Source organism: Hippopotamus amphibius, chromosome 11 (genome assembly GCF_030028045.1).
Source record: "Hippopotamus amphibius kiboko isolate mHipAmp2 chromosome 11, mHipAmp2.hap2, whole genome shotgun sequence".
NCBI classification, from domain to species: domain Eukaryota; kingdom Metazoa; phylum Chordata; class Mammalia; order Artiodactyla; family Hippopotamidae; genus Hippopotamus; species Hippopotamus amphibius.
The window spans coordinates 47003036-47027840 of NC_080196.1; the positions used below are offsets into that span (position 1 = coordinate 47003036).

Below are 24805 nucleotides of genomic sequence, written 5' to 3' on the forward strand. Positions count from 1 at the left end.
TTTCCTTTTAAGTTTTGTTTTTGACCTTTCTTCAGTGGCTTGAAACAACGATTGCCTGCCCATCTGCTCCAGAAATTGATGTGTGCAAGGTCCTGTCAGGGCAGCACAGGAGCCCTGCTGGGGTGAGGAGATGAGAAAACAGGTCCCCACCAAGCAGCAACCCCTGGGCACTTGCTCCTCCTGGGGCTCAAGGATTGTGCAGAGATTGCCTTCTCCCAGTGCTGCTGCTTCTAGAGTTCAAAAGCTGATCAGAAGTGGTCTGATTAACAGAAGTGGTCAAGAGTAGTTATTTGGTGCCTGTGGCTCACCCCCCCCCCCCCCCCCCCAAATTCATAGGGAGGGATAGAACTTGAGTTTGGCCATTTTTCACAGGTTTCCAGATCTATTAGCTCATATCCTTTGGTGAATATGACCTCATAGGGCCAAAATAATTAGGCACGTGAATATACAACTGCTGTTGAAAACATAAAAAGATAAATTGAATGGTATATGCCTCATGAAGCAGAATCATTAGAACAGAGGGATTAATAATGTAAAATAAACATAATACACATACTCAGTGATAAAAGAGAATACTTAGTAGTATTAAGAAGGAACAAGAAGTCATGAAAAGAACAAAGTGGAAATATTGGATATGACAGATATAGTGGTTGGAGTTACAGAACTTAATAAATTAGATAAGATAGATACAAGTGAAAAATGAATTACTGAACTTGAAGATCATGTTAAGGAATTCTGAAGGCAGAGGAAAAGCAGGGATAGAAAACAGCAAGTAACCTAAGCAGGGGGGTTGGTTATAATTCTGATTTATCTCCCATTGTGGCGTGCACTTTTTAGAAATGTGTTTTTGTGGCCACACATATAAGATGGATGATTTTCTGTTTCTAATGATTGTATGTGGCACTAGTGATTTTCAGTTAACTCTTATTCATGCTCCTAGATTTAAATTATTTAAATAGCATGTTATTACTGCTTGTGTTGGTACCAGAAAGAAGTCATGATCACTTTTGGTTCAGAAATTTTCTGTCATGTAGAAATAAAATGTGACCCACATATGTAATTTAAAAATTTCTGGAATCCAACACTAAAAAGGTTTTAAAAGAATGAAATTAATTTTACTGTAGTTTATTGAACCATTATGTACAAAATATTATCATTTCAACATGTTATCAAAATACAGAATTTTTAATGAATTTTTAAAGAATTACATTCTTTTAATTTTTAAAAATTTGATGTATGTTTTACAGTACATCTCAGTTTGGACTGGCCACATTTCAAGAACTTAATACCGCATGTGGCTGGTAGCTACTATCCTGTGAGTGCATTATGGCAGAAATGATGGTTGCATATTCTGAGAATTGTTAGGTGGCTTCAGAACTTCTTGCAAGGCTTCAGTTGTGTTAAGGGATCTTAGACCTTGGTGGTACTGCAGCAAGTGACACTTGTATCTTTTAATTGTAGCTGATAATAAAAAGGAGTACTAAGATTGTAAGGCATTGATTGCTATAGTTTTCAGGATAGAAATTATGTTAAAACATAATCTACAGAATGTTCTGAGAATGGCTGATTGGTTCTACAGATTTATTTCCTAAGTTCTGGTATTTCTCCCTGGATGTCTAACAGGCAGTTCAAACTTAACATGGGCAAAACTGAACTCGGACATTTTATTCCAGATTTGCCCCTGCTGTATTATTGACTGCATCTCAGTTCTCTCCTGGCATAGGGTCAACAGCTCTATCTTTGACTTCTAACTAGAAAGCTGGTGAAAAGTCATAGTCTACTGTTGCAAATGTCTAGTTGCCTTAAGTTCTTCATTGCCCGTACTTTTACGATGATGTATCTGTAATGGAAAAAAGTCTGCTGAGGACTTTTACATAATGTTAATGTCACTTAAAAAATTAAATTCAATGGAGATTTAAGACAGATATATGTGTTTTTCAGTCATTGACTTTTAAATTTGTCACCTGTGTGGTAATTCACATACCAACACTATTGAAGCACCTTGGACTGATTTTAGTTCACGCTGACATTCATGTACATTCTGTTAAAATGAACAAACTGAGGTGGAAATGTAAGCCAGGCACATATAGCAGGAAAGAAAAAAATCAGGCTTTGCATTTGGTGAACTGTGCTTTGTCTAGGGGATCTTGTGGCTATTCATTCAGAACATTTTATTGGAGAAAGTAAACTTTAAGAAATGTAAGATGCAAATCTCTCCCTTGCCCCAATTTTCTAACTGTTGTTGACTCTTTAATTGCAACAAAATGAGTTTTTACTTAAGCATTGACTGCTTCAAGATAATACTGATTTGGACCCTTCTGTGTGTAGTGAGATCTTTTGGAACTAACATCGCCTACAGGTTTTTGTTCCGTTTCCTCCTTCCTAAGCTATGTGATAAAGCGTGAAGATGTCAGATATAAATGATTGCTATTGCTCAGACTTGTCCTTTGCTTGTCTGGTTATCCATCAGACACTATCAACCTGATCGTGCCAGAAAGTATGAAATAATGTCATTGGAAAGCTGTTGGTCATGTGTATGTCAAGGTCTTTTAAAAGTCTCAACTAGCTGTTCTGATGTCAGAGGGTATTTTACAAATACGCTGTGCTAGAATGATTGCTCTTTGGAGATGTATCTTTAAACATGCTTGCTTTACCCCCTCTTGATTTCATCCCTTGGTGCTTTGAGCTAGATGAAGGTGCATGTCATCCCAGTATGTGTGTCATAGTGGTCTGGAATCCACACCTAGACAGCTTGCAGGGGGGTGCCTATCACTCAAACCACAGCTCGTAGATTTGAGCAGTCAGAACAATAGGCACTTGCTATGATAGCCACATTATTTTAAAAAAACCGTCTCCAGTTATGCAAGCAGGGAAGGATTCTTTCCATTTTCAGACCAGCATCTTTTCTTTACCACAGAATATAGTTATTGTCTCCAACTTTAAAAATAACAGAAAAGGTCATAGCCTGGAAGGAAATGAGTAAAAAAAAATTTAACGTTTCTTAGGAAAATGGAATTTTGCTTGCAGTTTTCGCTTACTGGTGATCTAAATTAACTATGAATGGCTTTATACTTTGTATTAATAAATTAAATTCAGGGGTTTGGGTTGGTGTTCTTCAGGGGATTGTATGTTATTTGAAATTTCTATGGGTTTAGAAATGGGAAGACATCAGGTGTCCAGGTTGCTACTCGTGATAATTCTTAATTAAAAAAAAAGAAAATGGAAAAAAGAAAAGAAGAGGATTTGGGGAACTCTGCTGTGTTGGTTGAAACATTTCAAAATACATTTACTTCATTTTCCTTCATACTTCTTCAGTTGTTTTGAGTTTTGTCTCCAAATTTATAATGAATTATTTTGAAAATCATCTTACCTGATGGTGGAGTGCTGAGGTGGAAAGTCCAGTTGGCATTGTTTAAATGTCCTTATCCACAGTAAAGACATTATACTTCTCTATTGCCTTCTAATAATGAGTGGTGGTTATTGGTTTTTCTGTTCTAGTAATGGAAAATTTTTTTTCTGCTCTGATTTGTTTTAAATATAGTAATCAGAAATTTTATAATCACAAGGCAGGGCAAAACCTGCTTGTCTGTGCATTATTGAAAGCTAAAAATATTTTAATAAGCTCCTTTCAGAAGGGCTTAAGTGTAGAAATTCTTAAGTAGAGGAACAAAATTCTATAATAGTCCTACTTATTTTTAAAGGAAAACTGTAAGACTGCTTCGTGAATAGAGAAAATAGCTTAAATTTCAACTGAATTGAATGAAGCCAACAATAGTGGGAAATTTGATTGTTTCAGGTTAGGGAAGTAAACTGTGAGTGAGATGTGGAGGCACACTGGGCTGTTTACACTGAACTGGAAACACTTACTGCATCTGCGAAAGCAAGGTCTCTGCTGAGGAAGGAATCAAGGTGCCCTGAGCTGGTCTGGAGGAGTAGGTTACAAAGGCAAGGAGAAGCAGCTCTGGTGCTCAGCAGTGGTTGCTTCTGCAGTGTCTGTTAACGCTCCCTTTGGAGGTATGCTGTGAGCCATCTGGGCTGCCATCCTAGAAGCATACATAGAAGTTCAGCTGCAGGAGGAAGTGGAGTTGTTTTTAATCACCTCAGGCCCTCTGGGTCTGCAAGTGCATGCCCAGGGACTGTGTCTTGTGTCACAACAGCCTCTGTCACTGCAGCTGTAATGACAGTCCTTGTCCACCCTTGTTGCTTCACTCCTCTGGGCCCTGTTTCCGTCTCCAACTGCTCATGAAAGACCAAATTAAGGGAAAAAGAGTTGTAGAAAAACGAAAATACTTACGCATACATGTCTTTCGTGTGTCTCTACATTTGGTCGTTAAATATAATTGTGGCTCCTTTGACATTAATTTCAGATTATTTAATAAATAAATTTAAGTATGTAAGTGTAGTGCAGAATAGGTTGTTTAATTTTAAGTTTCCAGCATTAGAAGTGGTACATTGTTTAGTAATATTTAGAAAGAGATAAGATTGCCAGCCTAAGGGGCAGCTTGTGTCTGACATTGATAACAGGAAATGGACTCAGTGGGAAGTTAAAGAATCGTGGAGTATCCACTTAAAGAAGATAAACAACATGCCCTGTGAAGGCTGCTCTTCTGTCCAGGCCGTCTTTCAAACATTTACTAGAAGCCTGTAGAAGCATTTGGCAACTCCATTGCATATTGTAGAATTTATGTGCACATTTAGGAAGCTTTATGAGAAACTTCTGCATAATAAGATTCTGCTCAACATTCATGCTTACAACGAGTAGAAAAGGAATAGTTTCATTCTGGAAAAGCCAGATACGTATACTTCTTACATTAAATAAGTTGACAAATGTAAATTTAGGTAAACATAGTAGAGGTGTTTTGGGAGACAAAAATGATGAATGAAAATATCATAATGAATAAGGAACATTAGAACTTAAGTTATTGCCTCACAAATTTATTAAATGAATGGAAAATCTTGGAATTTAAGTGATGTGTAGAATCCTTGCACGTGCGGCAGAAAGCAGTGTCCAGTGTGTCCCGCTGTAATTGTGATGGTTAACGTGAAATGACACGGGACTTGGCCAGTGAAATGCAGCAGACGCCAGGATCATCTCAGCTGATACCCCCATCCCAAGTGTACCTGCAGAGACTGCTTTCAGAGGGGCCGTAAGGAGTAAAAGCGTGGTCGTGTGGTTTCTAAAACTGTAAGGTGGCCAAATCTATGGGATTATATATCCTAGAGCATATATAAGGTACATATAGCAAAAGGGTGCTGTTTTACTCAATGGTAAAATAAACATTTTTATAATAAAACTAAGAAGGACGTTCTAGAATCAAGTACAGATGTGGGATGAATTTTTAAGGTAAATACAAGAGACTAAGATTAAGGCATAAAGGTCACTGGTTACCTGGTGCCTTTGGCTGAATAGTTCTCAAAGCCCCTGAGATGCCGCGGCGGTGATAACTCTTTTAGAGAATGTTGTAGGATTGGGGTCTGTGTAGAACTCCCAGCAGAATGCTGTGTGTGTAGCAGAAACACGAGGGATGCGGGCTGTGTTGCTGCCACTCTTGTTCCCACGCAAAAGAGCAGTCCTTTAAGAGGGCAAACAGAAGATCGAGAATTCAATCTCTTGGGTGCCAATATGAAAAATAAGACATGTTGAATTCCACTTGCCAGATCTTTGTTTTGCTTGTGAGAATTCTCGTTGCGAAACTGCTTGCTATAGTACCTTAAGAACTTGGTACTCAAATTATCAGAGTATTTTAGAAATAAAATGATTTTATGGGTGTTTCACTGTGAGGGAGAAAATTCAGCGATCCGTGCACGCTTAGCACTGCATATCTCTTCATTGCTTTTCCCCTTGCTCGAACAATTGTTTTACATTTTTAAATGATGTGGAGCATTGGTAAAGTGCTTAGCTTAGCCTTTGAATAACAAGCTTCCTTTCACACCATAGGTTTCATGATCAGAAATCAGCCCTGGGATGTCTGCTTGCCCTGTTCCCAGGTTTATTCTCTCACTTCTTCATATCATCCAGACTCCTGAACTGGAAATATCTGGTTAACTCTGCACTGTTTAATATTCTGTGGAAATTAAACTACTTGGGAATGTTTAGAGCTCAAGTGGAATCTATCCATTTTGCTTGACAAGGTTGTTGGCTGGTGTTTAGAGACCACGTATTGGATATCATGTTTGTGGGCAGCTGGTAGAGAAAGGTCCATGTGCCGAAGCACTGCATGGATGAAACCAGCTCTGTTGTGAAGATCCAGTGAGATGCTGTGTCTGAGCCCAAGGAAGACCAGAAAGTGCTGTAGGCGTCTGAACATGAAACCGAGGAGCACATTGGTTTCCAGGAGCAGGAGGAATGTAAGGTGGACTCTCACTGTTTGGGATTTGTGACTGGGATCCATTGCTATTATAATAAAATGCAGTTCAGAAAGAAGCAGGGTTTTCCGTTGTTAAAATCAATGAAGTTAAAAGGGCAGCTGCTTGTAAAAGTGAATTTTACTTGACATCTGCCTGGATCCCAGTAATAAAAGAGAGCATTCTGTGGAACATCCTGTTCTCTCTAGAACTGTATCTTTTTGTTACTGTGAGGTTTCCGTTTAAATAAATTGTTGCCTTTTGGTTTCAAAGGTTATTTTCTCGACCTATAAATAGTGTGTCTCTTAGAATATATGCATAAGCATAATCTGTGCATCTTCAATTTAGTAGAAGAGGGTTGGTAAAGGCTTGGTGTGCTCGAGGTTGAGTTGATACTCCCCGGAGTTAGGAGGTACAGGAGGAGACATCTTAGATCCTGTGTGAAGGGAGGAGAGTGTAAAGACATTTTGAGAAGCATTCCCTGTTTTTCGTTTAAAAACAAACAAAAAAAACCTATCAGAAGCTTGGCGTCCACACAAAAACCTGCACATTGATGTTTATAGCAGCTTTATTCATAACTGCCAGAACTTGGAAGCAACCAAGATGTCCTTCAGGTGGTGAATGGAAAAATAAACCAGTACATCCAGGTGAAATGAGCTATCAAGGCATCAAAAACATGGAGGAAGCTTCAGTGCTCATTACTGAGTGAAAGAAGCCAGTCTAAAAGGGCTACATCCTGTAGGATTCCAACCATGTGACGTTCTAGAGAAGGCAGAACTAGGGAGACAGTAAAAAGATCAGTGGTTACCAGAAATTAGGAGGGAGGAAAGGATGGGTGGGTGGAGCACAAGATTTTAGGGCAGTGAGACTGTTCTGTATGATACTACAGCAGTGGGTAAATGTCCTCATGTCTTTGTCCACACCCATAGAATGTACAGTAGCAAAACTGAACCCTGTGTGACCCTAGGTAAACTCTGGGTGATGATGTGATAGTGTAGGTTCATCAATTGTAATAAACGTGCCACTTCCGGGGGGGAGCTGGGGAGGCTCTGCATGTGGGGGGCAGAGGGTGTATGGGAAACCTTGTACTTCCCTCTTACTTTTGCTGTGAACCTAAAACTGTTCCGAAAAATAAAATCTATTTAAAATAAAAAGTAAAAAAACCCAAACCAGGAGAAAAACTACCTAAATTTGGTCTCTTTGTTATTGCGAATGTGTGAACTTCCTGTGCTAACATCACCGGGATAGTGTATTCTGCTTCGAGTGGAAGAAGAGTATATGAAACAAAGGGTCTGCCTCGCGCTCCTCACCTGTCTTGGGTCTCTTTTAAGGCACTGCTTTGATAGGCGTGCACATGGTCATTCTTGCTGGGTTTGTAAGGAGGCTGAAGTGAGTGGTAGAGGGTGAAAACACCAGAGAAAAAAATGTAGCAGTATTTTCCAAGTGAGCCTTGTTTTCCTGTCATTTTTATGTGTTTTAATTTAGCCAGTGTTGGGTGAACAGTTCAGAGAGAAGGGATTTATTATTTTCAAATGGAGCCACCCTCTTGTTCTTCATTTTCAACTGACTGCGTCACCCTTGTTTTCCACGTCTGCTGACTCTTAGCGGCCGTTTTCCGTGTCCACTTACATGCTTAACTCCTTGTGTATTCTGGTTTCCTCCCTCTATGCCCATCATCTGAAGAGGGAAATCATGAAAAAGTTTTCTTTCTTTCTATAGGCCCTGTTCACAAATTCAGCTTCACAGTTGCCACTGGCTGGCAGCAGACTCTTCTTTAGGATTTTAAGAGCAACCATCAGCCTCACAGCTGGAGGCAGAGTACTTTCCCCAGGGAACATAGTTTTCAATGTTGTTCCAAGTGTGAGTAAAGAGTTAAATTAGAGGAGTCGCTGGTTGTATTCTCATTCTCTCCCTTCTTCACCCTTTCTCTCCCTCCTTCCCTCCCTCCCTGCCTCCACAAACCTGTAATTGCATAAAATCAGTATTATGCAGCTTTTAGGTCAACTGACAGAATTCCTCATTCCTCTCCCTGCCAGTGGGGAAGCACACCCCCGGCAGTCTCCAGGGCAGACCTTGCAGGGGTCCTGTTCTCCCTTGGGTGGGGCTTGAACCCTGAACTCTAACCAGCACTACCAGTGACATCCCTGCCTTATGCATGCTCCCTGGGAAACCCAGCCTGTCTGCGGCATACCTGCTACTTGCTCGCTGATCACGTCTAAATCTGCATCCTCAGCTGCATACCCTCTCCTGGACTCTAGATCCATATTTGTTCTGTTGCCTCTTGGATAAAGCACCTCAGTTCAGCATGCCTAAAACTAGGAATTTGCTTTCCTCTCCAGATCCTCCTCTTCCTGTGGCCATTATCTTGCAATTAATAGAACAGCCTGCCCTCCTGATGTCCTCTGTCACTCCTGCTTCTGTGATGGGCATGAAGTTATGCGGACGATTCCTCATTTTTTCCTTTTTTTTCTCCCCTGATTTTATTGGGGTATGCTGTTTTACAATGTTGTGTTAGTTTCTGTTGTACAGTGAAGTGAAGTACAGTTCCCTGTGCTATACAGCAGGTTCTCGTTATTTATTTTATACATATTAGCGTATGTATGTTACTCCCAATCTGCCAGTTCATCTGACCCCTCCCCTTCCCCCTTTGGTATCCCATACGTTTGTTCTCTACATCTGTGTCTCTATTTCTGCCTCGCAAAGCAGTTCATCTGTACCATTTCTCTAGATTCCACAAGTGTGCGTTTATACACGATATTTGTTTTTCTCCTTGCTGCTGCCTCCTACACCTTGGATCCCTGAATCACCCTCCTCCAAGCCATTTCTCTCCCTTTGAGAAAATCCTTCTTCTCTCCCTCCCTCCCCTGAACTACTTCACACACAAATGCACGCAAAATAATGTAACAAACACCCATGTACTGACCTCCTGGATCATAATTCTAAAAGTTACTTTTTCCATACTGATCTAATTTCAGCAGAAAGTCTAAACGCTGTTTTCTGTGTTTGGCTTACTATTGAAAAGATCTCAGAACCCAGCATGCTCTACAGCCAGGGTTTTCCATCCTTGAGTAGATTAATCTTCTAATTAATATTTGGGTTTCAGTGTTTTTAAAACTTTATGTTCTTTTGGGGTAGGAGTGTTTCGAGATAAATATTTTGGACTCCTTTTCAAAATGACTTATCCACCAGAAACTGCAACCCATAAGAGCTAGTAGTGGTACCTCAAAAAGTGTTTAGCCCAGCACTTTAGTTTCAGCATTGTTATATAAACAGCACAGGATGGCTCTTTACCAGGCTCCGACTGGCTTCCCTGTGGCTTGTGCAGTGGCAGGTGCCTGTCCCATGGATTCTGGTCTCACACAGTCCTGGTCTCTGTGTGCAGCACCTTGTGCTTGGACCTGAGGACCCTGCTTCCTCAGGAGGAAATGACGAGGTAGACCAGACACCTCCAGTCTTGCTTTTACCTTTCATGCCTTTGAATCTGTGTGGTATTTAATGTCCTTAAAAGGAGAGTTGTTAGTTGATGAAATGCTTTATTATTTTTTCTTCCCAAATATATGGCAAAATGCAAGATTTACTCAATGATAGTAATCTTTGAAATGAATTTTATTTAAGAATGAGTAGTTTATCATAACACTTGCCGAAAAGTAGCACAGACCTTACACTGATTAATTCATTGTGCTAGATGTATTCTTAATAATGAAAAGACATCTTAAGAGCTCACCTCTGACCTCTCAACAATAAGAAATAGGATACGTTATGCCAACTTTTATTATGGTGCCCATGAAGGAGCCCTAACTCAGATACCCCATTTAGGCTTTGCAGATGTAAATTCTGATAGATATTCTTTCTCTTTCATTGTTGGTGATTTGTGTGTCAAGGACATTGTTGTATTTTTTATCAAAGCAACAAACAACTAAGACATGTGGAAACCAAAGTCTGTTTAAGCTAGACAAATACTCATTTCAGGTTGTAGAGGAAGGTCTTTAATGCTGAAAATCTTGTTATGATTGTGTATTGCTTTCTTGGAAGGCTGACAATTGTGATTTATTAGTTTTGATTTAGATTTACTTTTGTTCAAAGCAGGAATTTGAAAAGCTTTAACTATGAAAAGTATATAGAGATACTTTTTCTTATAGTTGTCAATTTTTTTATTAAAGTCTAGTTGATTTATAATGTGTTAATTTCTCTCATACAGCAGAGTGATTCAGTTACACATATACATACATTCTATTTTTTTTAATACATTCTTTAAAAAAATTGTTTTTCCATTATGGTTTATCATAGGATATTGAATATAGTTATATGTGGAATCTAAAATATAACACAAATGAACCTAGATATACTTTTATTTTCATCAATTAATGGGATTACACATTGCAAGTTTTTGGCCCCTCATAGCTCAGTGGATGTAGTAGTAGCTACTTGGGCTCAGAGAGAAATTCCAGAAGAAATGATAGAGCCAGCTGTCCCTAAAATGAAGTCTACATTCTGTCAGCAAACGGTCAGCAGACGGAGCTTTGGGGCAGCTTTATTCCTCATCTTCTTAGGATGAAGAGGTGTGTGCTCTTTTCGAAAATGCTAATTGTTTTACAAATTGGAAGCAGAAACTTTGGAAAACTCAAAAATCTTCCTGGAGATAATTTTACTACGAGCATTGACTCTTGTTTTAGGAATTATTATTTATTTATTTTTAAAAAGTAATATTTATTTATTTTAATTTATTGGCTGTGTTGGGTCTTCTGGTCATTGCTGTGGGTGGCTTTCTGTTGTTGCAGAGAGCGGGGGCTACTCTTCGTTGTGGTACGCGGGCTTCTTATTGCGGTGGCTTCTCTTGTTGCCAGCCATGGGCTCTAGGCATGCAGGCTTCAGTAGTTGTGTCACGTGGGCTCAATAGTTGTGGCTCGCGGGCTCTAGAGCGCAGGCTCAGTAGTTGTGGTGCTTGGGCTTAGTTGCTCCGCGGCATGTATGATTTTCCTGGACCAGGGATTCAACCCATGTCCCCTGCATTGGCAGGCAGATTCTTAACCACTGTGCCATCAGGGAAGCCCAGGAATTATTCTTGTCAGTGATTCAATCTTGAAATGTGGGGGTCAGGAAGGGATGGGGAGGAAATCAGTCGTTGAACATATGTATTCCAGAAACTGGAGCAGTGGTCCATTTTACCGCGTCTGGTGGAGACGGCTGAGCTGTGTCCTGTGCCATGAGGAGGACACAGCAGTTCGGCCCAAGAGGAGAATTTTAAGAAGCTGTCTGATGAAAGAGTTTGTGTGATGCTGTTAGTCTGAGAGCCTGAGGGAATTTTAAGTGGCTTTAATTAGGGGAGTGGGTAACTTTCATTTTGAAAATTTCACTGTGCCTTGGTGTAGAAAGACAAGAACCGAGGGAGAAACAGTAGTGAGTGAAGATGCCTGTATCCATAGTTCAACACAAAGGAAACGAAGGCTCAGATGGAGATAGGAGTACAATTGAGAAGTACTTCCTACGTGGAATGAAGAGACATTTAGAAATATTTTGCTGATGTTTCTGTTTGCTTGCTTTCGCTTAGAAAACATGGATTGATTAGAAATCATGCTATATAGATTGACAGAAGCAACTCCTAGTCTGCTCCATCTGTTTTCAGAGGATTGACTTTTGAAATATCTAGATAAATTATTTTAATCTTTTTAGAGCATAGGTGTGGTTCTGAGCCATGAAACCTCTTGAACAATGAAAATGACATTTTATAAAGGGACTTGACATTAGCAAATATAGGGTTTAGTAAAGTGTTTTGTTTATAAAACCTTGATAACATTTTATATGTCATGAACTACTAGACTTAACATTTCTTAGGATACTGAGAATCTTTTGGTTGGACTAAAATTGCAGCAGACTGTCTCACTTTATTTTAGTTTAAGTTAATAGCTGTTCACATATATTGACTCACAAAATTGGGAGTGTTTCCATTATTACTGGATGTCATTTAATAAAAATAACTTCATATTTGGCATTTTGGTCAACATTTTTTCACAAATATAGTATTTACTATATGTTTTTAAAGTGATAGTTTTATTTACATAATGTTGAAAATTAGGTTTGATGAATTAAATTAATTGATGAATTACTTTTAATTAACAAAATAGAGACAGGATACCCTATATAAAACCAAAGGATATCCTTCAGTTTCTTTTTTAGTCTTAAGAAATTTCTCTTTTGTGAATTATCAAATGATTTATTAGCAGAATATAAGAACTATGTATTTGATATACTTGAATCCAGAAGAAAGCTGTTACTTTTGTTTTGGTGTTTTATTTAGGTGACTTCAAGTTATCTAATTACTTTGCATGAATGTTTTTAATTTCTTTGTTTCAAATTACTATAGCATAAGAGGGCTTTTTCAAGAAAAGAGAGAAATAGAGAGATATTACATAAACATATGATTTTAATATTATTGCACTAAAATATATCAGAGGCTCACATTTTCATGATATACTGTCAACCTGATACACAGAATTTAGGAATAAGGCTTTGGCTCTTACCTTTTTTTTCCTAGATGAATTGGGGGTCATATTTAAATGTTAAATACTTTGAGTTGCCTTGGTATGTTTATAAGATATTCTTGGGGGACTTCCCTGGTGGCACAGTGATGAAGAATCCGCCTGCCAATGCAGGGGACACGGGTTCGATCCCTGGGCCGGGAAGATCGCACATGCCGTGGAGCAACTAAGCCCTCATGCCACAACCACTGAGCCTTCACTCTAAAGCCCGTGAGCCACAACTACTGAGCCCATGCACCACAACTACTGAGCCTGCGAGCCTAGAGCCCGTGCTCCACAACAAGAGAAGCCACTGCAGTGAGAAGCCTGTGCACTGCAATAAAGCCCCCCACTTGCCACAACTAGAGAAAGCCTGCGTGCAGCAACAAAAACCCAACTCAGCCAGAGAAAGAAAGAAAGAGATGATACTCTTGGTTTCTTATAGTAACATATTGTCAAAATGGAGTGTGTTGTGTGTGTGTTCGTGTGTACATACACTTCACATGTAACCAGTTTCACAGTGACTTAGCTATAAATGAAAGTCTCTCTCCCCAGTTTCTTCACCATCCCAGAATTCAGTGCTACAAGGTTGGTTGCTATAAATTTAGGAGTTTTTCCATTTTAATTTGTGAAGATAATGTTTTCATGACTAGAAGCTTTTTCATGAAATCAGGTACATACTCCCCTCTTATTCTTTCTTTTGCCTCCTTTTTCTTTACTTCCAAACTCAGGGACATACTCTGTAAACCTTAGGGTCATATGGTTAGCTTTAATCACAGGACGGATTATTTGATTAAAAAAAAGAACAGTGTCCTTATGTTTTAGGAAACCCCTCTCATTCACTCTCTGGGTCCCCATTTTGCATATAGTAATCAGAGGAGTTCAATCTGAGGCTTTTGCCTTGGTTACTCACCCTCTTCTCTGCTTTCAGTTAACCGCCAGATCCTTGCCTGCCGTGCAGTCGGATGAGAGACTCCAGCCTCTGCTCAACCATCTCAGGTAACACAAAGGCCCAGCCTGTCACGCTGGTAAATCCACCTGCGTCACAGTGGGTAAAGTACACCAGCGGGGTGAAAGCACCTTCGATGAGGTTTTCTGTTTTCCTTTTCTGTTCTGTTTTGGTTTTTTTTTTCTCTTTAATACTGTGATTTAAGTTGAAGTTCTTAGTGCAATGCGCTTGTTACACTTGACTTCAGGGGACTGTAGAAAGCTCTTTTAATTCTGTAGAAGTGTGTAGAACTGGTTGATAAGTTTAAGTTAAAATGAGTATTGATGACTGACTTCAGAAAAATCTCAGAGGAATGAGCTCTTACTTAATTGTGAGGCTAAGGCAAACTTTGGGAACCTGCACATATTTTATTGGGGGTAGCTGAAAAGAGTTATATTTGTTTTCTAAATACAAAAATAATTTATTCTCATTATTTAAAAAACAAACTCAGAAAATACAGGAAAGGAGGAGGAAAAACCTGTCAGAAATAATACTTCCTTCCTTTGTGTTATTTTAAAACTCAGTGTTGAAATTATACTTTTATATAATTTGCTATTTTTTCATTTTTTTGTTATTAAAACCTCTCCAAAAACATAATTTTTCATGATTATATGATATTTTCTTGTATGGCTGTCCTATAGTGTATTTATTGCTTTTTGGGGAGCATTTAGACCATTTTTCATTGTCTTCACTGGTATAAAAAATGCTATATGTAAATCTTTATCTGTATTTTTGATCCTTTCCTTAGCATAGGTTTTCAGAAGTAGAATTTGTCAAAGCATATGAACCATTTTAAAGATTTAAGTATATTTATTTCTTTTTCAAAAACCTTATTCTACTTATACTTTCATACAAGATCCCTCATGTTGCTGTACCTGAACGAGACAGGGCAGCCAAAACTGTTGCTAATTTAATACGCTTGCCTTAGAGATGCTGTTGGTATCATGTACCTTCAATGTTATTATTAAGAATGATCTTGAAACATTTTATTATCCATTTTTATTTTGAGGCGGGATTATCTGTATCTTTGCCCATTTATTGATAGCATCTCTTGATTATTTCATCTTATATACTTTAGATATAAAGGATAGTAACTCTTCGTTGTATTTGTTACAAACTTTTATTCTGCAAGTTTTTTTATTATGTTGCATTATCCAACATACCTGCATTTTCAAGTCTTATGTCTTCCTCTGTGGTTTCTTTTTATTCTTTTGAGACCTGGAATGCTGCTGCTCCTTCAGAAATTGGCACTGACGTTTATTTCCAGTGTCTTTCAGTGTTCTTCATTTCCCTCCTGCCCTGCCTCCCTGCTGCCCCTTTTCCTCCTCTCCTGTCCTTCTCCCCAGTTGGGGAGGGTGGGGTCCAGACTAATAACTTCTCGAGGGACTGAGTAGCGGGAATACTGCACAGAGTTGTTACGTTTCTGAGAGCTCTGCGTTAGTGAGGCACTCCCCTGCCCCCCTCCCCTCCCTTTCCCTCCTGAGCATGTCCCTCTGGTGGCCTCTTATCTATGCCCAATTTGCCCTCTCTAAAATATTTCACATCACCGCTGCAGTGATTATATTATTCTTGGTTTAAAAGCATTCTGCCTCCCGAGTTTCCTACGGGATGAAGTGAAAACGTCTCAACCTGGCAGGTGAGGTCCTTCCAGAAGGAGCTGGCCTGGCTCTTTGGACTTTCTCTCAGTGCTGATACCCTGACTTCTCCTGCCAGCAGGTGCCCTGAAGCTCCTCCAGTGCGACATACCCTTGCTCTTCTTGGTGCCTTTGCAGATAATTTCCTCCTGCCCAGAACGCTCTTCTCTCCTTCCTCCACTTCTGTGACTTGACTGATGTTGCTTGTTCTTGTTCGTCTCCTGTGATGAGCTCTCCCTGACCACTTGGTTCTCACCCTCCCTCCCCCAACCCATCTCCATCTCAGGTTTTTATTTGTGTTCCTATAATACTGCATGGTTCCCCATGTTACAGATCCTATGATACTGTAATTGCTTGTTTCCTTGTCTGATTTCTCCATTATAGTATGAGCTGCTCCAGAGCTGCAGAGTGCCTTTCATGATAGATCTTCATTATGTGTTTTGTTGAATGAATGAATACGTGTTATACCAGTGATATTTTGTTGTTTTTTTCTTCATAAAATTTTTATACTTTATAAGTCATATTGTTACAGTTCTTTTCCCTATAAAACCACTGATTCAGAAGACATAGGCCTGAAGGGCTGGATCTCACCTCCAGTCAATGCTTGATTCCATGTGATAATGATGGATTCTTCTTCCTCCACCCCATTGCGGTCCTTGTCGACTAGAGTTTAGATTAACTACTGACACGTCTTCTTGAGTCCTTGAAACTTGCACAGACTGTACATTCTTTTAGGGCTTTCATTCTCTGTGGAATTCACTCATGGCTGGTTGCTAGGCAACCAGGGCTAAATGCTACATGTAATATGCACCAACTGATGTTGCTTTTTATTATTATTATTATTATTATTAAACTGAATGGTTTCTCATTTTATTACCATGTCAGAGACATCTGTATGTATGGTGGCTGCTGATGTACATAGTTTGACACTTCCTGTTTTGCAGAGTAACCTTGTGAAAGCCTTTCAAGCGTATTGAATTATCTCTTGGCTGTCTAAATGTAATGTTTTTCTTTTACCTTCCTTTTGCTTAGTTCAAAATGGGAAAGAATACTGTTTGGTTTGAGAGATGCTAATGATAATCTTGTTAGGAAAAAATAATCATCATTGATTTGCATGAACTGTATAGTTTAAATATAACCTAGAAGGGATGGACATTAGGATGCTGAAACTGAAATCACTAGGTCTAATTTTGTTTAGTGCCTCTAATGATCAAAGAGGAATGATGAGTAGCATTTTAATTAAGTTTGTCAATAAAACTAATTTGGGAGATGACACCAATATCCGTAAAAACTGAAGCAGCAATACAGAGAAATTCTCAAGTCATTTTGCAGGATTTAGACATTCTAAGGGAATTAGTATAACACCTTGCCAACCCAATAATTTAGGATATTGCTTAACAATATATGCCATTCTGAGAAGGTAGCAGTGATGTGTCCAGATTTTCTTAGTTGAACCTGATTATATAGTTAAAAGTTAAATTAACCACAGAGAAGCATTTTGTTTCAGTCTCTTACAGAAATGTGAGCTGTTCCTTAGTAGCATCCGTTAGTAACTGAGTGCCTATTATGTGCTTGGGATTAAAAAAATAAGACACACATTCTGTTCTCAAGGAATTTACAGTTTTGATTTCATTTGGGAGATAGAGGCACTTAAACACGATACATTTGTAAACCTTTTGAGTGGAATTAAACATAAAGTACCTTTCCTTCAGGGATGGGGGCCGTGAAGTGGTTGTTTGGATTCCACACCCCCTAGCACAAGTGGTGGCTCACAGTGGCTGCTCAGATTGGACTGAACTTTGATCTCACTTCAGGGAGGATGTTGTCATTGACCATGAAGGAGAGCAAAGGCAGACAAGGGGGTGAATTGGCTGATGGAATTGTAGGTTCAGTGGGTTCCGACATTTTAAAGTTCGGTTGCGAGTGGAGCATATTGGGGGGGTGGTTAGTAGTAAGTAGCTGACTATAGACGCGGTTGAGAGTGAGGTATAATAGTAGAGAGAGACATTGGCTAATCTCCTCTATATAGGGGTGATTAAAACCAGGGGGATGGTTGAGATCACTCAGGGAGAGAATATAGAGTGATAAGAAAAGGGGAAATGGACCTGAATAGAACCATAGGAGTCAGTGTTTAAGTGACCTCTGATGGGCAGTGAAGGAGGGAAGAGATGAGTTAGAAGCCAGTAAAGACACCAGGGAGGAGTCTCGAGTGAAGCAGGAGCACAGCAAGGGGTGGTGGCATCAACGAAGCTAAGGAAAAGATTTCAGCAAGCAGTGTGAACACTGTTAAATGTGTGGGGAAGTCAGGTGAGAATCACCTCATGTCAGTTGGATTAGGTGCGCGGGAGCCCCTGATGGCTCAGCTGCTACCTTGCAGTGGTACAGGTGCAAGCCTGTCCCGGGGGGAGGGGGTGTTGAGGAGGAAATAAGGAACGAGGCTGTAGGGATATGGGGAGTGTAGGCTGCTCTTGGCAGAGCAAGGAGGAAAGGGGGCTGTGCCCCGAGTGTCATGGTTGTAGTAAGTGTTTCATTTTTCCCTGAAGGCTGGGAAGATGAGCAGATTTATCCATCAGGGAGAAGTGAGGTTTACGGGTATAAGAGAAAATAATTGAAGGGGCAAGTATTTGGAAGAGGGAGGACGACGTGGGACCAAGAAATCAAACTGGCTAGTTTACAAAGTACTGTCCAACTGGCTTTTTAGTTCATGCTCGAAACACCCCAGTGAGGATGGTAGACAGTGCTTTGTCAGTATCCCTATTTTAAAGTTTAGTGATGGAGCCTCAGGAAGTTCATGTTAAATTCCACAATGCCAGAGAGAATTTGTATAAGCTATAATTTCTGCTTTTCTCAAGTCATATATCATTATATACGTCATCTAATGAGTCCACATGTCAAGGTGACCTTACACATCCTCACACATCATTGCATTTCCTAGGGTGAATTGTATTGTGTACTGATTTTCTGATTTGGAGATATATAAAGGCCTTGGGATATGTTCCTGTGAATGTAGAAGTTTATTGTATATGTGTCTTTGCTACCCTAATGTTGGTACCTATGGGATAATGTTTATAAAAAGGTATTAGATTACCAATGGTGTTTACATTAAAGATTGTTGTTTTTATTTGTTGTATTACTTACAAATGCAAGGTGTAAATAGGTGAGACTGGAGAAGAGAACTTGCAGCCCACAATCTACATGTGATATATGATTTTCTTTCCTTTAAAAATAATGCCTTTCCCCACAGTGTGTCTTCCTCCTTCACCTCTCCACCTCAAGATATGAAGTGAATATTGTTCTCATTTAATGTGTTGCCAATAAATTTGTTTTGCCAATTCTTTAATTAAAAATTAAAGAATAATTTCAGAAACATGTATTTGTTACAGTATTTTTCCTGCTTTTATTAGCATATTTCAACCTAACAATAAAATAGAAATCAAATAAAGATAAGAGAAGCTAGCAAAGAGAAACATTACCTGTAGTAAATACTTGAACTGTATCAACATGGATTAACTTGTAATGCATCCTGAATTTCTAGGCAGATGTTTATGTTGACCTTTGTTTGAAAATCATTTAAAATAATGAAAGCATCTTCCTTCGGTTGGTATTTTTTTTTCCCTTCAGTTGGTATTATTACCAACAATTATTTTGTAGATTTTTTCCCCTAACACAGTATATTTGGTTGATATGTGCACTTTTCTATTTATTCCTCCAAAGAATATGCTAACACGGATTTTATATCAGAAATGCAATCTCTATAAGAAAGCTTTTCCCAATATCCGTGGTGGTATAGTTTCCAGTGTTTTCTTTTTGAATTAGTTCTCATTTTGAAATCAGAAAATTGTTGGGTGTTCATGTGGTAGGAAAGATTTAATAGATTGGGATGCCCACCAGGTGAAGGCTGAAGTGAGAGCCTCATTAACGTGGTCCTCCGCTCAATAGATGTGGTTTCCTCTCTGAGCCAGCAGTGGTGCATCAGTCCTTCTCATGTGTCAGAACTGACTTCTGCAGCTGCGTCTCTGCCTCCACTCTGAGAAAGCTTTCTGCTTTTACAGTCTCATGCGGTTAGATTGCCTGCATGGATACCCAGAATAATCGCAGCTGCTCAAGGTCCTTAATCTTAATTATATCTGCAGAGTCCTTTTTGCCACATAATCTAACATATTCACGAGTGAACATCTTTGGAGGGCCATTGATCTGCCTATTACAGTGAGGATTTTCTCTTGAGGGGTTGAAAAGAGCTTTTTGTTTGTTTGTTTTTATTTTTATTTATTTATTTTTCATTTTATTTATTTATTATTTTTTGGGGGGGTACACCAAGTTCAGTGATCTGTATTTATACACATATCCCCATATTCCCTCCCTCCCTCGACTCCCCCCCCACCCTCCCCATCCCAGTCCTCTAAGGCATCATCCATACTCGAGTTGAGCTCCCTTTGTTATACAACAACTTCCCACTGGCTATCTATTTTACAGTTGGTAGTATATATATGTCTCTGCTACTCTCTCACTTCATCTCAGCTTCCCCTTCACCCCCCACCCCGCCAGACCTCGAGTTCTCCAGTCCATTCTCTGCATCTGCGTTTTTATTCTTGTCTTGTCACTGAGTTCATCAGTACCATTTTTAGATTCTGTATATATGAGTTAGCATACAATATTTGTCTTTCTCTTTCTGACTTACTTCACTCTCTATGACAGACTCTATGTCTATCCACCTCATTACATATAGCTCCATCTCATTCCTTTTTATACCTGAGTAATATTCCATTGCATATATATATGCTACATCTTCTTTATCCATTCATTTGCTGATGGGCATTTAGGTTGCTTCCATGTCCTGGCTATTGTAAACAGTGCTGCAATAAACATTATGGTACATGTTTCTTTTGGGATTATGGTTTTTTCTGGGTATATGCCCAGTAGTGGGATTACTGGATCATATGGTAGTTCTATTTGTAGTTTTTGAAGGAACCGCCAAACTGTTTTCCATAGTGGGCTGTACCAACTTACATTCCCACCAACAGTGCAGGAGAGTTCCCTTTTCTCCACACCCTCTCCAACATTTGTGGTTTCCAGATTTTGTGATGATGGCCATTCTGACTGGTGTGAAGTGATACCTCATTGTGGCTTTGACTTGCATTTCTCTGATGATTAGTGATGTTGAGCATCTTTTCATGTGTGTGTTGGCCATCTGTATGTCTTCTTTGGAGAAATGTCTATTTAGCTCTTCCATCCATTTGTAGATTGGGTTATTTGCTTTTTTGGTATTAAGCTGCGTGAGCTGCTTGTATATTTTGGAGGTTAATCCTTTGTCCGTTGTTTCATAGGCAATTATTTTTTCCCATCCTGAGGGTGGCCTTTTAGTCTTGTTTATGGTTTCCTTCGCTGTGCAAAAAGCTTTTAAGTTTCATGAGGTCCCATTTGTTTATTCTTGATTTTATTTCCATGATTCTAGGAGGTGGGTCAAAAAGGATCTTGCTTTGATGGATGTCATAGAGGGTTCTGCCTATGTTTTCCTCTAGGAGTTTGATAGTGTCTGGCCTTGCATTTAGGTCTTTAATCCATTTGGAGTGTATTTTTGTGTAGGGTGTTAGGAAGTGTTCTAATTTCATTCTTTTACATGTTGCTGTCCAGTTTTCCAAGCACCACTTATTGAAGAGGCTGTCTTTTTTTCCATTGTATATTCTTGCCTCCTTTGTCAAAGATAAGGTGCCCATATGTGTTTGGGTTTACCTCTGAGTTCTCTATTCTATTCCATTGATCTTCCTTTCTATTTTTGTGCCAGTACCATACTGTCTTGATCACTATGGCCTTGTAGTAGAGTTTGAAGTCAGGAAGCCTGATTCCACCAACTCCATGTTTCCTTCTCAAGATTGCTTTGGCTGTTCGGGGTCTTTTGCGTTTCCATACAAATCGTAAGATTTCTTGCTCTAGTTCTGTGAAAAATGCTATTGGTAATTTGATGGGGATTGCATTGAATCTGTAAATTGCTTTGGGTAGTACAGTCATTTTCACAATGTTGATTCTTCCAATCCAGGAACATGGTGTGTCCCTCCATCTGTTTGTGTCGTCTTTGATTTCTTTCATCAATGTCTTAAAGTTTTCTGCATACAGATCTTTTGCCTCCTTAGGCAGGTTTATTCCTAGGTATTTTATTCTTTTGGTTGCCATGGTGAATGGGAGAGTTTCCTTAATTTCTCTTTCTGCTTTTCTGTTGTTAGTGTATAGGAATGCAACAGATTTCTGTGCATTCATTTTGTATCCTGCTACTTTACTAAACTCATCAATGAGTGCTAGCAGTTTTCTGGTAGAGTCTTTAGGGTTTTCTATATATAATATCATGTCATCTGCAAAGAGTGACAATTTTACTTCTTCTTTTCCAATTTGGATTCTTTTTATTTCTTTTTCTTCTCTGATTGCTGTGGCTAAAACTTCCAAAACTATGTTGAATAATAATGGTGAGAGTGGACACCCTTGTCTTGTTCCTGTTCTTAGAGGGAATTCTTCCAGTTTTTCCCCATTGAGAACGATGTTGGCTTTTGGTTTTTCATATATGGCTTTGATTATGTTGAGGTAATTTCCTTCTATGCCCATTTTCTGGAGAGCTTTTATTATAAATGGATGTTGAACTTTGTCAAAAGCTTTTTCTGCATCTCTTGAGATGATCATATGGTTTTTATCCTTCAAGTTGTTGATATGATGTATCACGTTGATTGATTTGTGTATATTGAAGAATCCTTGCATCCCAGGGATAAACCCCACTTGATCATGGTGTATGATTTTTTTAATGTGCTGTTGGAGTCTGTTAGCTAGTATTTTGTTGAGGATTTTTGCATCTATGTTCATCAGGGATATTGGGCTGTAATTTTCTCTTTTTTTGTGACATCTTTGCCTGGTTTTGGTATCAGGGTGATGGTAGCCTCGTAGAATGAGTTTGGGAGTGTTCCGCCTTCTGCAATATTTTGGAAGAGTTTGAGAAGGATAGGTGTTAGCTCCTCTCGAAATGTTTGATAGAATTCGCCTGTGTACCCATCTGGTCCTGGGCTTTTGTGTGTTGGGAGATTTTTAATCACTGCCTCAATTTCCGTACTTGTGATTGGTCTGTTCATGGTTTCTATTTCTTCCTGGTTCAGTCTTGGAAGATTGTATTTTTCTAAGAATGTATCCATTTCTTCTAGATTATCCAATTTATTGGCATATAGTTGCTTGTAGTAGTCTCTCATGATGTTTTGTATTTCTGAGGTGTCCGTTGTGACTTCTCCTTTTTCATTTCTAATTCTGTTGATTTGCATCTTCTCCCTTTTTTTCTTGATGAGGCTGGCTAATGGTTTATCAATTTTGTTAATCTTCTCAAAGAACCAGCTTTTAGTTTTATTTATTTTTGCTGTGGTTTCCTTCCTTTCTTTTTCATTTCTTTCTGCTCTGCTGTTTAAGATTTCTTTCCTTCTGCTCACTTTAGGGTTTCTTTGTTCTTCTTTCTCTAGTTGTTTTAGGTGTAAGATTAGGTTGTTTATTCGGTAATTTCCTTGTTTCTTAAGGTAGGACTGTATTGCTATAAACTTCCCTCTTAGACCTGCTTTTGCTGAGTCCCATAGGTTTTGGGTTGTTGTGTTTTCGTTGTCATTTGTTTCTAGATATTTTTTGATTTCCTCTTTGATTTCTGTAGTGATTCCTTGGTTGTTTAAGAGTGAATTGTTTAGCCTCCATGTGTTTGTATTTTTTGCAGTTTTTTTCCTGTAATTGATATCTAGTCTCATGGCGTTGTGGTCTGAGAAGATGCTTGATATGATTTCAATTTTCTTGAATTTGCCGAGGTTTGATTTGTGACCCAAGATGTGATCTATCCTGGAAAATGTTCCGTGTGCACTTGAGAAGAAAGTGTAGTCTGTCATTTTTGGATGGAATGTCCTATAAATATCAATTAAGTCAAGATGGTCTAATGTGTCATTTAAAGCTTGTGTGTCTTTATTTATTTTCTGTTTGGATGATCTGTCCATTGATGTAAGTGGGGTGTTCAAGTCTCCCACTATTATTGTGTTACTGTCGATGTCCCCTTTTATAGCTGTTATCATTTGCCTTATGTATTGAGGTGCTCCTGTGTTGGGGGCATAGATATTTACCATTGTGATATGTTCTTCTTGAATGGATCCCTTGATCATTAGGTAGTGTCCTTCCTTGTCTCTTGTAATAGTCTTTACTTTCAAGTCTAATGTGTCGGATATGAGTATTGCTACTCCAGCTTTCTTTTGACTTCCATTTGCATGGAATATCTTTTTCCATCCCTTTACTTTCAGTCTATATGTATCCCTTGGTCTGAAGTGGGTTTCTTGTAGGCAGCATATAGAAGGGTCTTGTTTTTGTATCCATTCAGCCAGTCTGTGTCTTTTGGTTGGAGCATTTAATCCATTTACATTTAAAGTGATTATTGACATGTGTGTTCCAATTACCATTTTCTGAATTGTTTTGGGTTTGTATTTGTAGGTGTTTTCCTTTTCTTGTGTTTCCTACTTGAAGAAGTCCCTTTAGCACTTGTAAGGCTGGTTTGGTGGTGCTGAATTCTCTTAACTTTTGCTTGTCTGAAAAGTTTTTGATTTCTCCATTGAATCTGAATGAGATTGTTGCTGCGTAGAGTATTCTTGGCTGTAGATTTCTCTCTTTCAGGACTTTCAGTATATCCTGCCACTCCCTTCTGGCCTGCAGAGTTTCTTCAGAAAGGTCAGCTGTTATCCTTATGGGTTTTCCCTTATATGTTGTTTGTTGCTTTTCTCTTGCTGCTTTTAATATTTTTTCTTTGTGTTTAATTGTCATTAGTTTGATTAATATGTGTCTTGGTGTATTTCTCCTTGGGTTTTTTTCTGTATGGGACTCTCTGTGCTTCTTGGACTTGCTTAATTATTTCCTTTCCCATGTTGGGGAAGTTTTCCACTATAACCTCTTCAAATATTTTCTCAGACCCTTTCTTGTTTTCTTCTTCTTCTGGGATGCCTGTAATTTGAATGTTGGTACACTTAATGTTATCACTGAGGTCTCTGAGACTGTCTTCTATTCTTTTTCTTCTTTTTTCTTTTTCCTGCTCTGTGGCAGTTATTTCCCCCATTCTATCTTCCAACTCACTTATTCGTTCTGCTGTTTATAGCATCTAGAGTATTTTTAATTTCAGTTATTTTGTTATCCATTGCTGTTTGTTTTTCTGAGCTCTTATGAGAAAACAGCTTTTAACATCACTTTTCATCAGTTTTTTCAGGTACACCACCACTCTTTAATTTATATACAATACTAAATTTCCCTGGGGTTTTGTAGTCAGGTCACTTTGTTAGCTTTACATG

The 24805-nt window shown here is 38.9% G+C and overlaps 1 protein-coding gene across 4 annotated transcripts in view; it reads left to right on the forward strand.

Moving 5' to 3' along the window:
• The window catches only part of PRIM2 (DNA primase subunit 2), a 318962-nt gene that overhangs the window by 171386 nt on the left and 122771 nt on the right, over positions 1 to 24805 (forward strand). For all 4 annotated transcript variants that reach the window (XM_057699483.1, XM_057699484.1, XM_057699487.1 and 1 more), the window contains exon 8: positions 13792 to 13859. In XM_057699483.1, coding sequence (XP_057555466.1) covers positions 13792 to 13859 — 68 coding nt within the window. The remainder of the gene's footprint in view (positions 1 to 13791; positions 13860 to 24805) is intronic.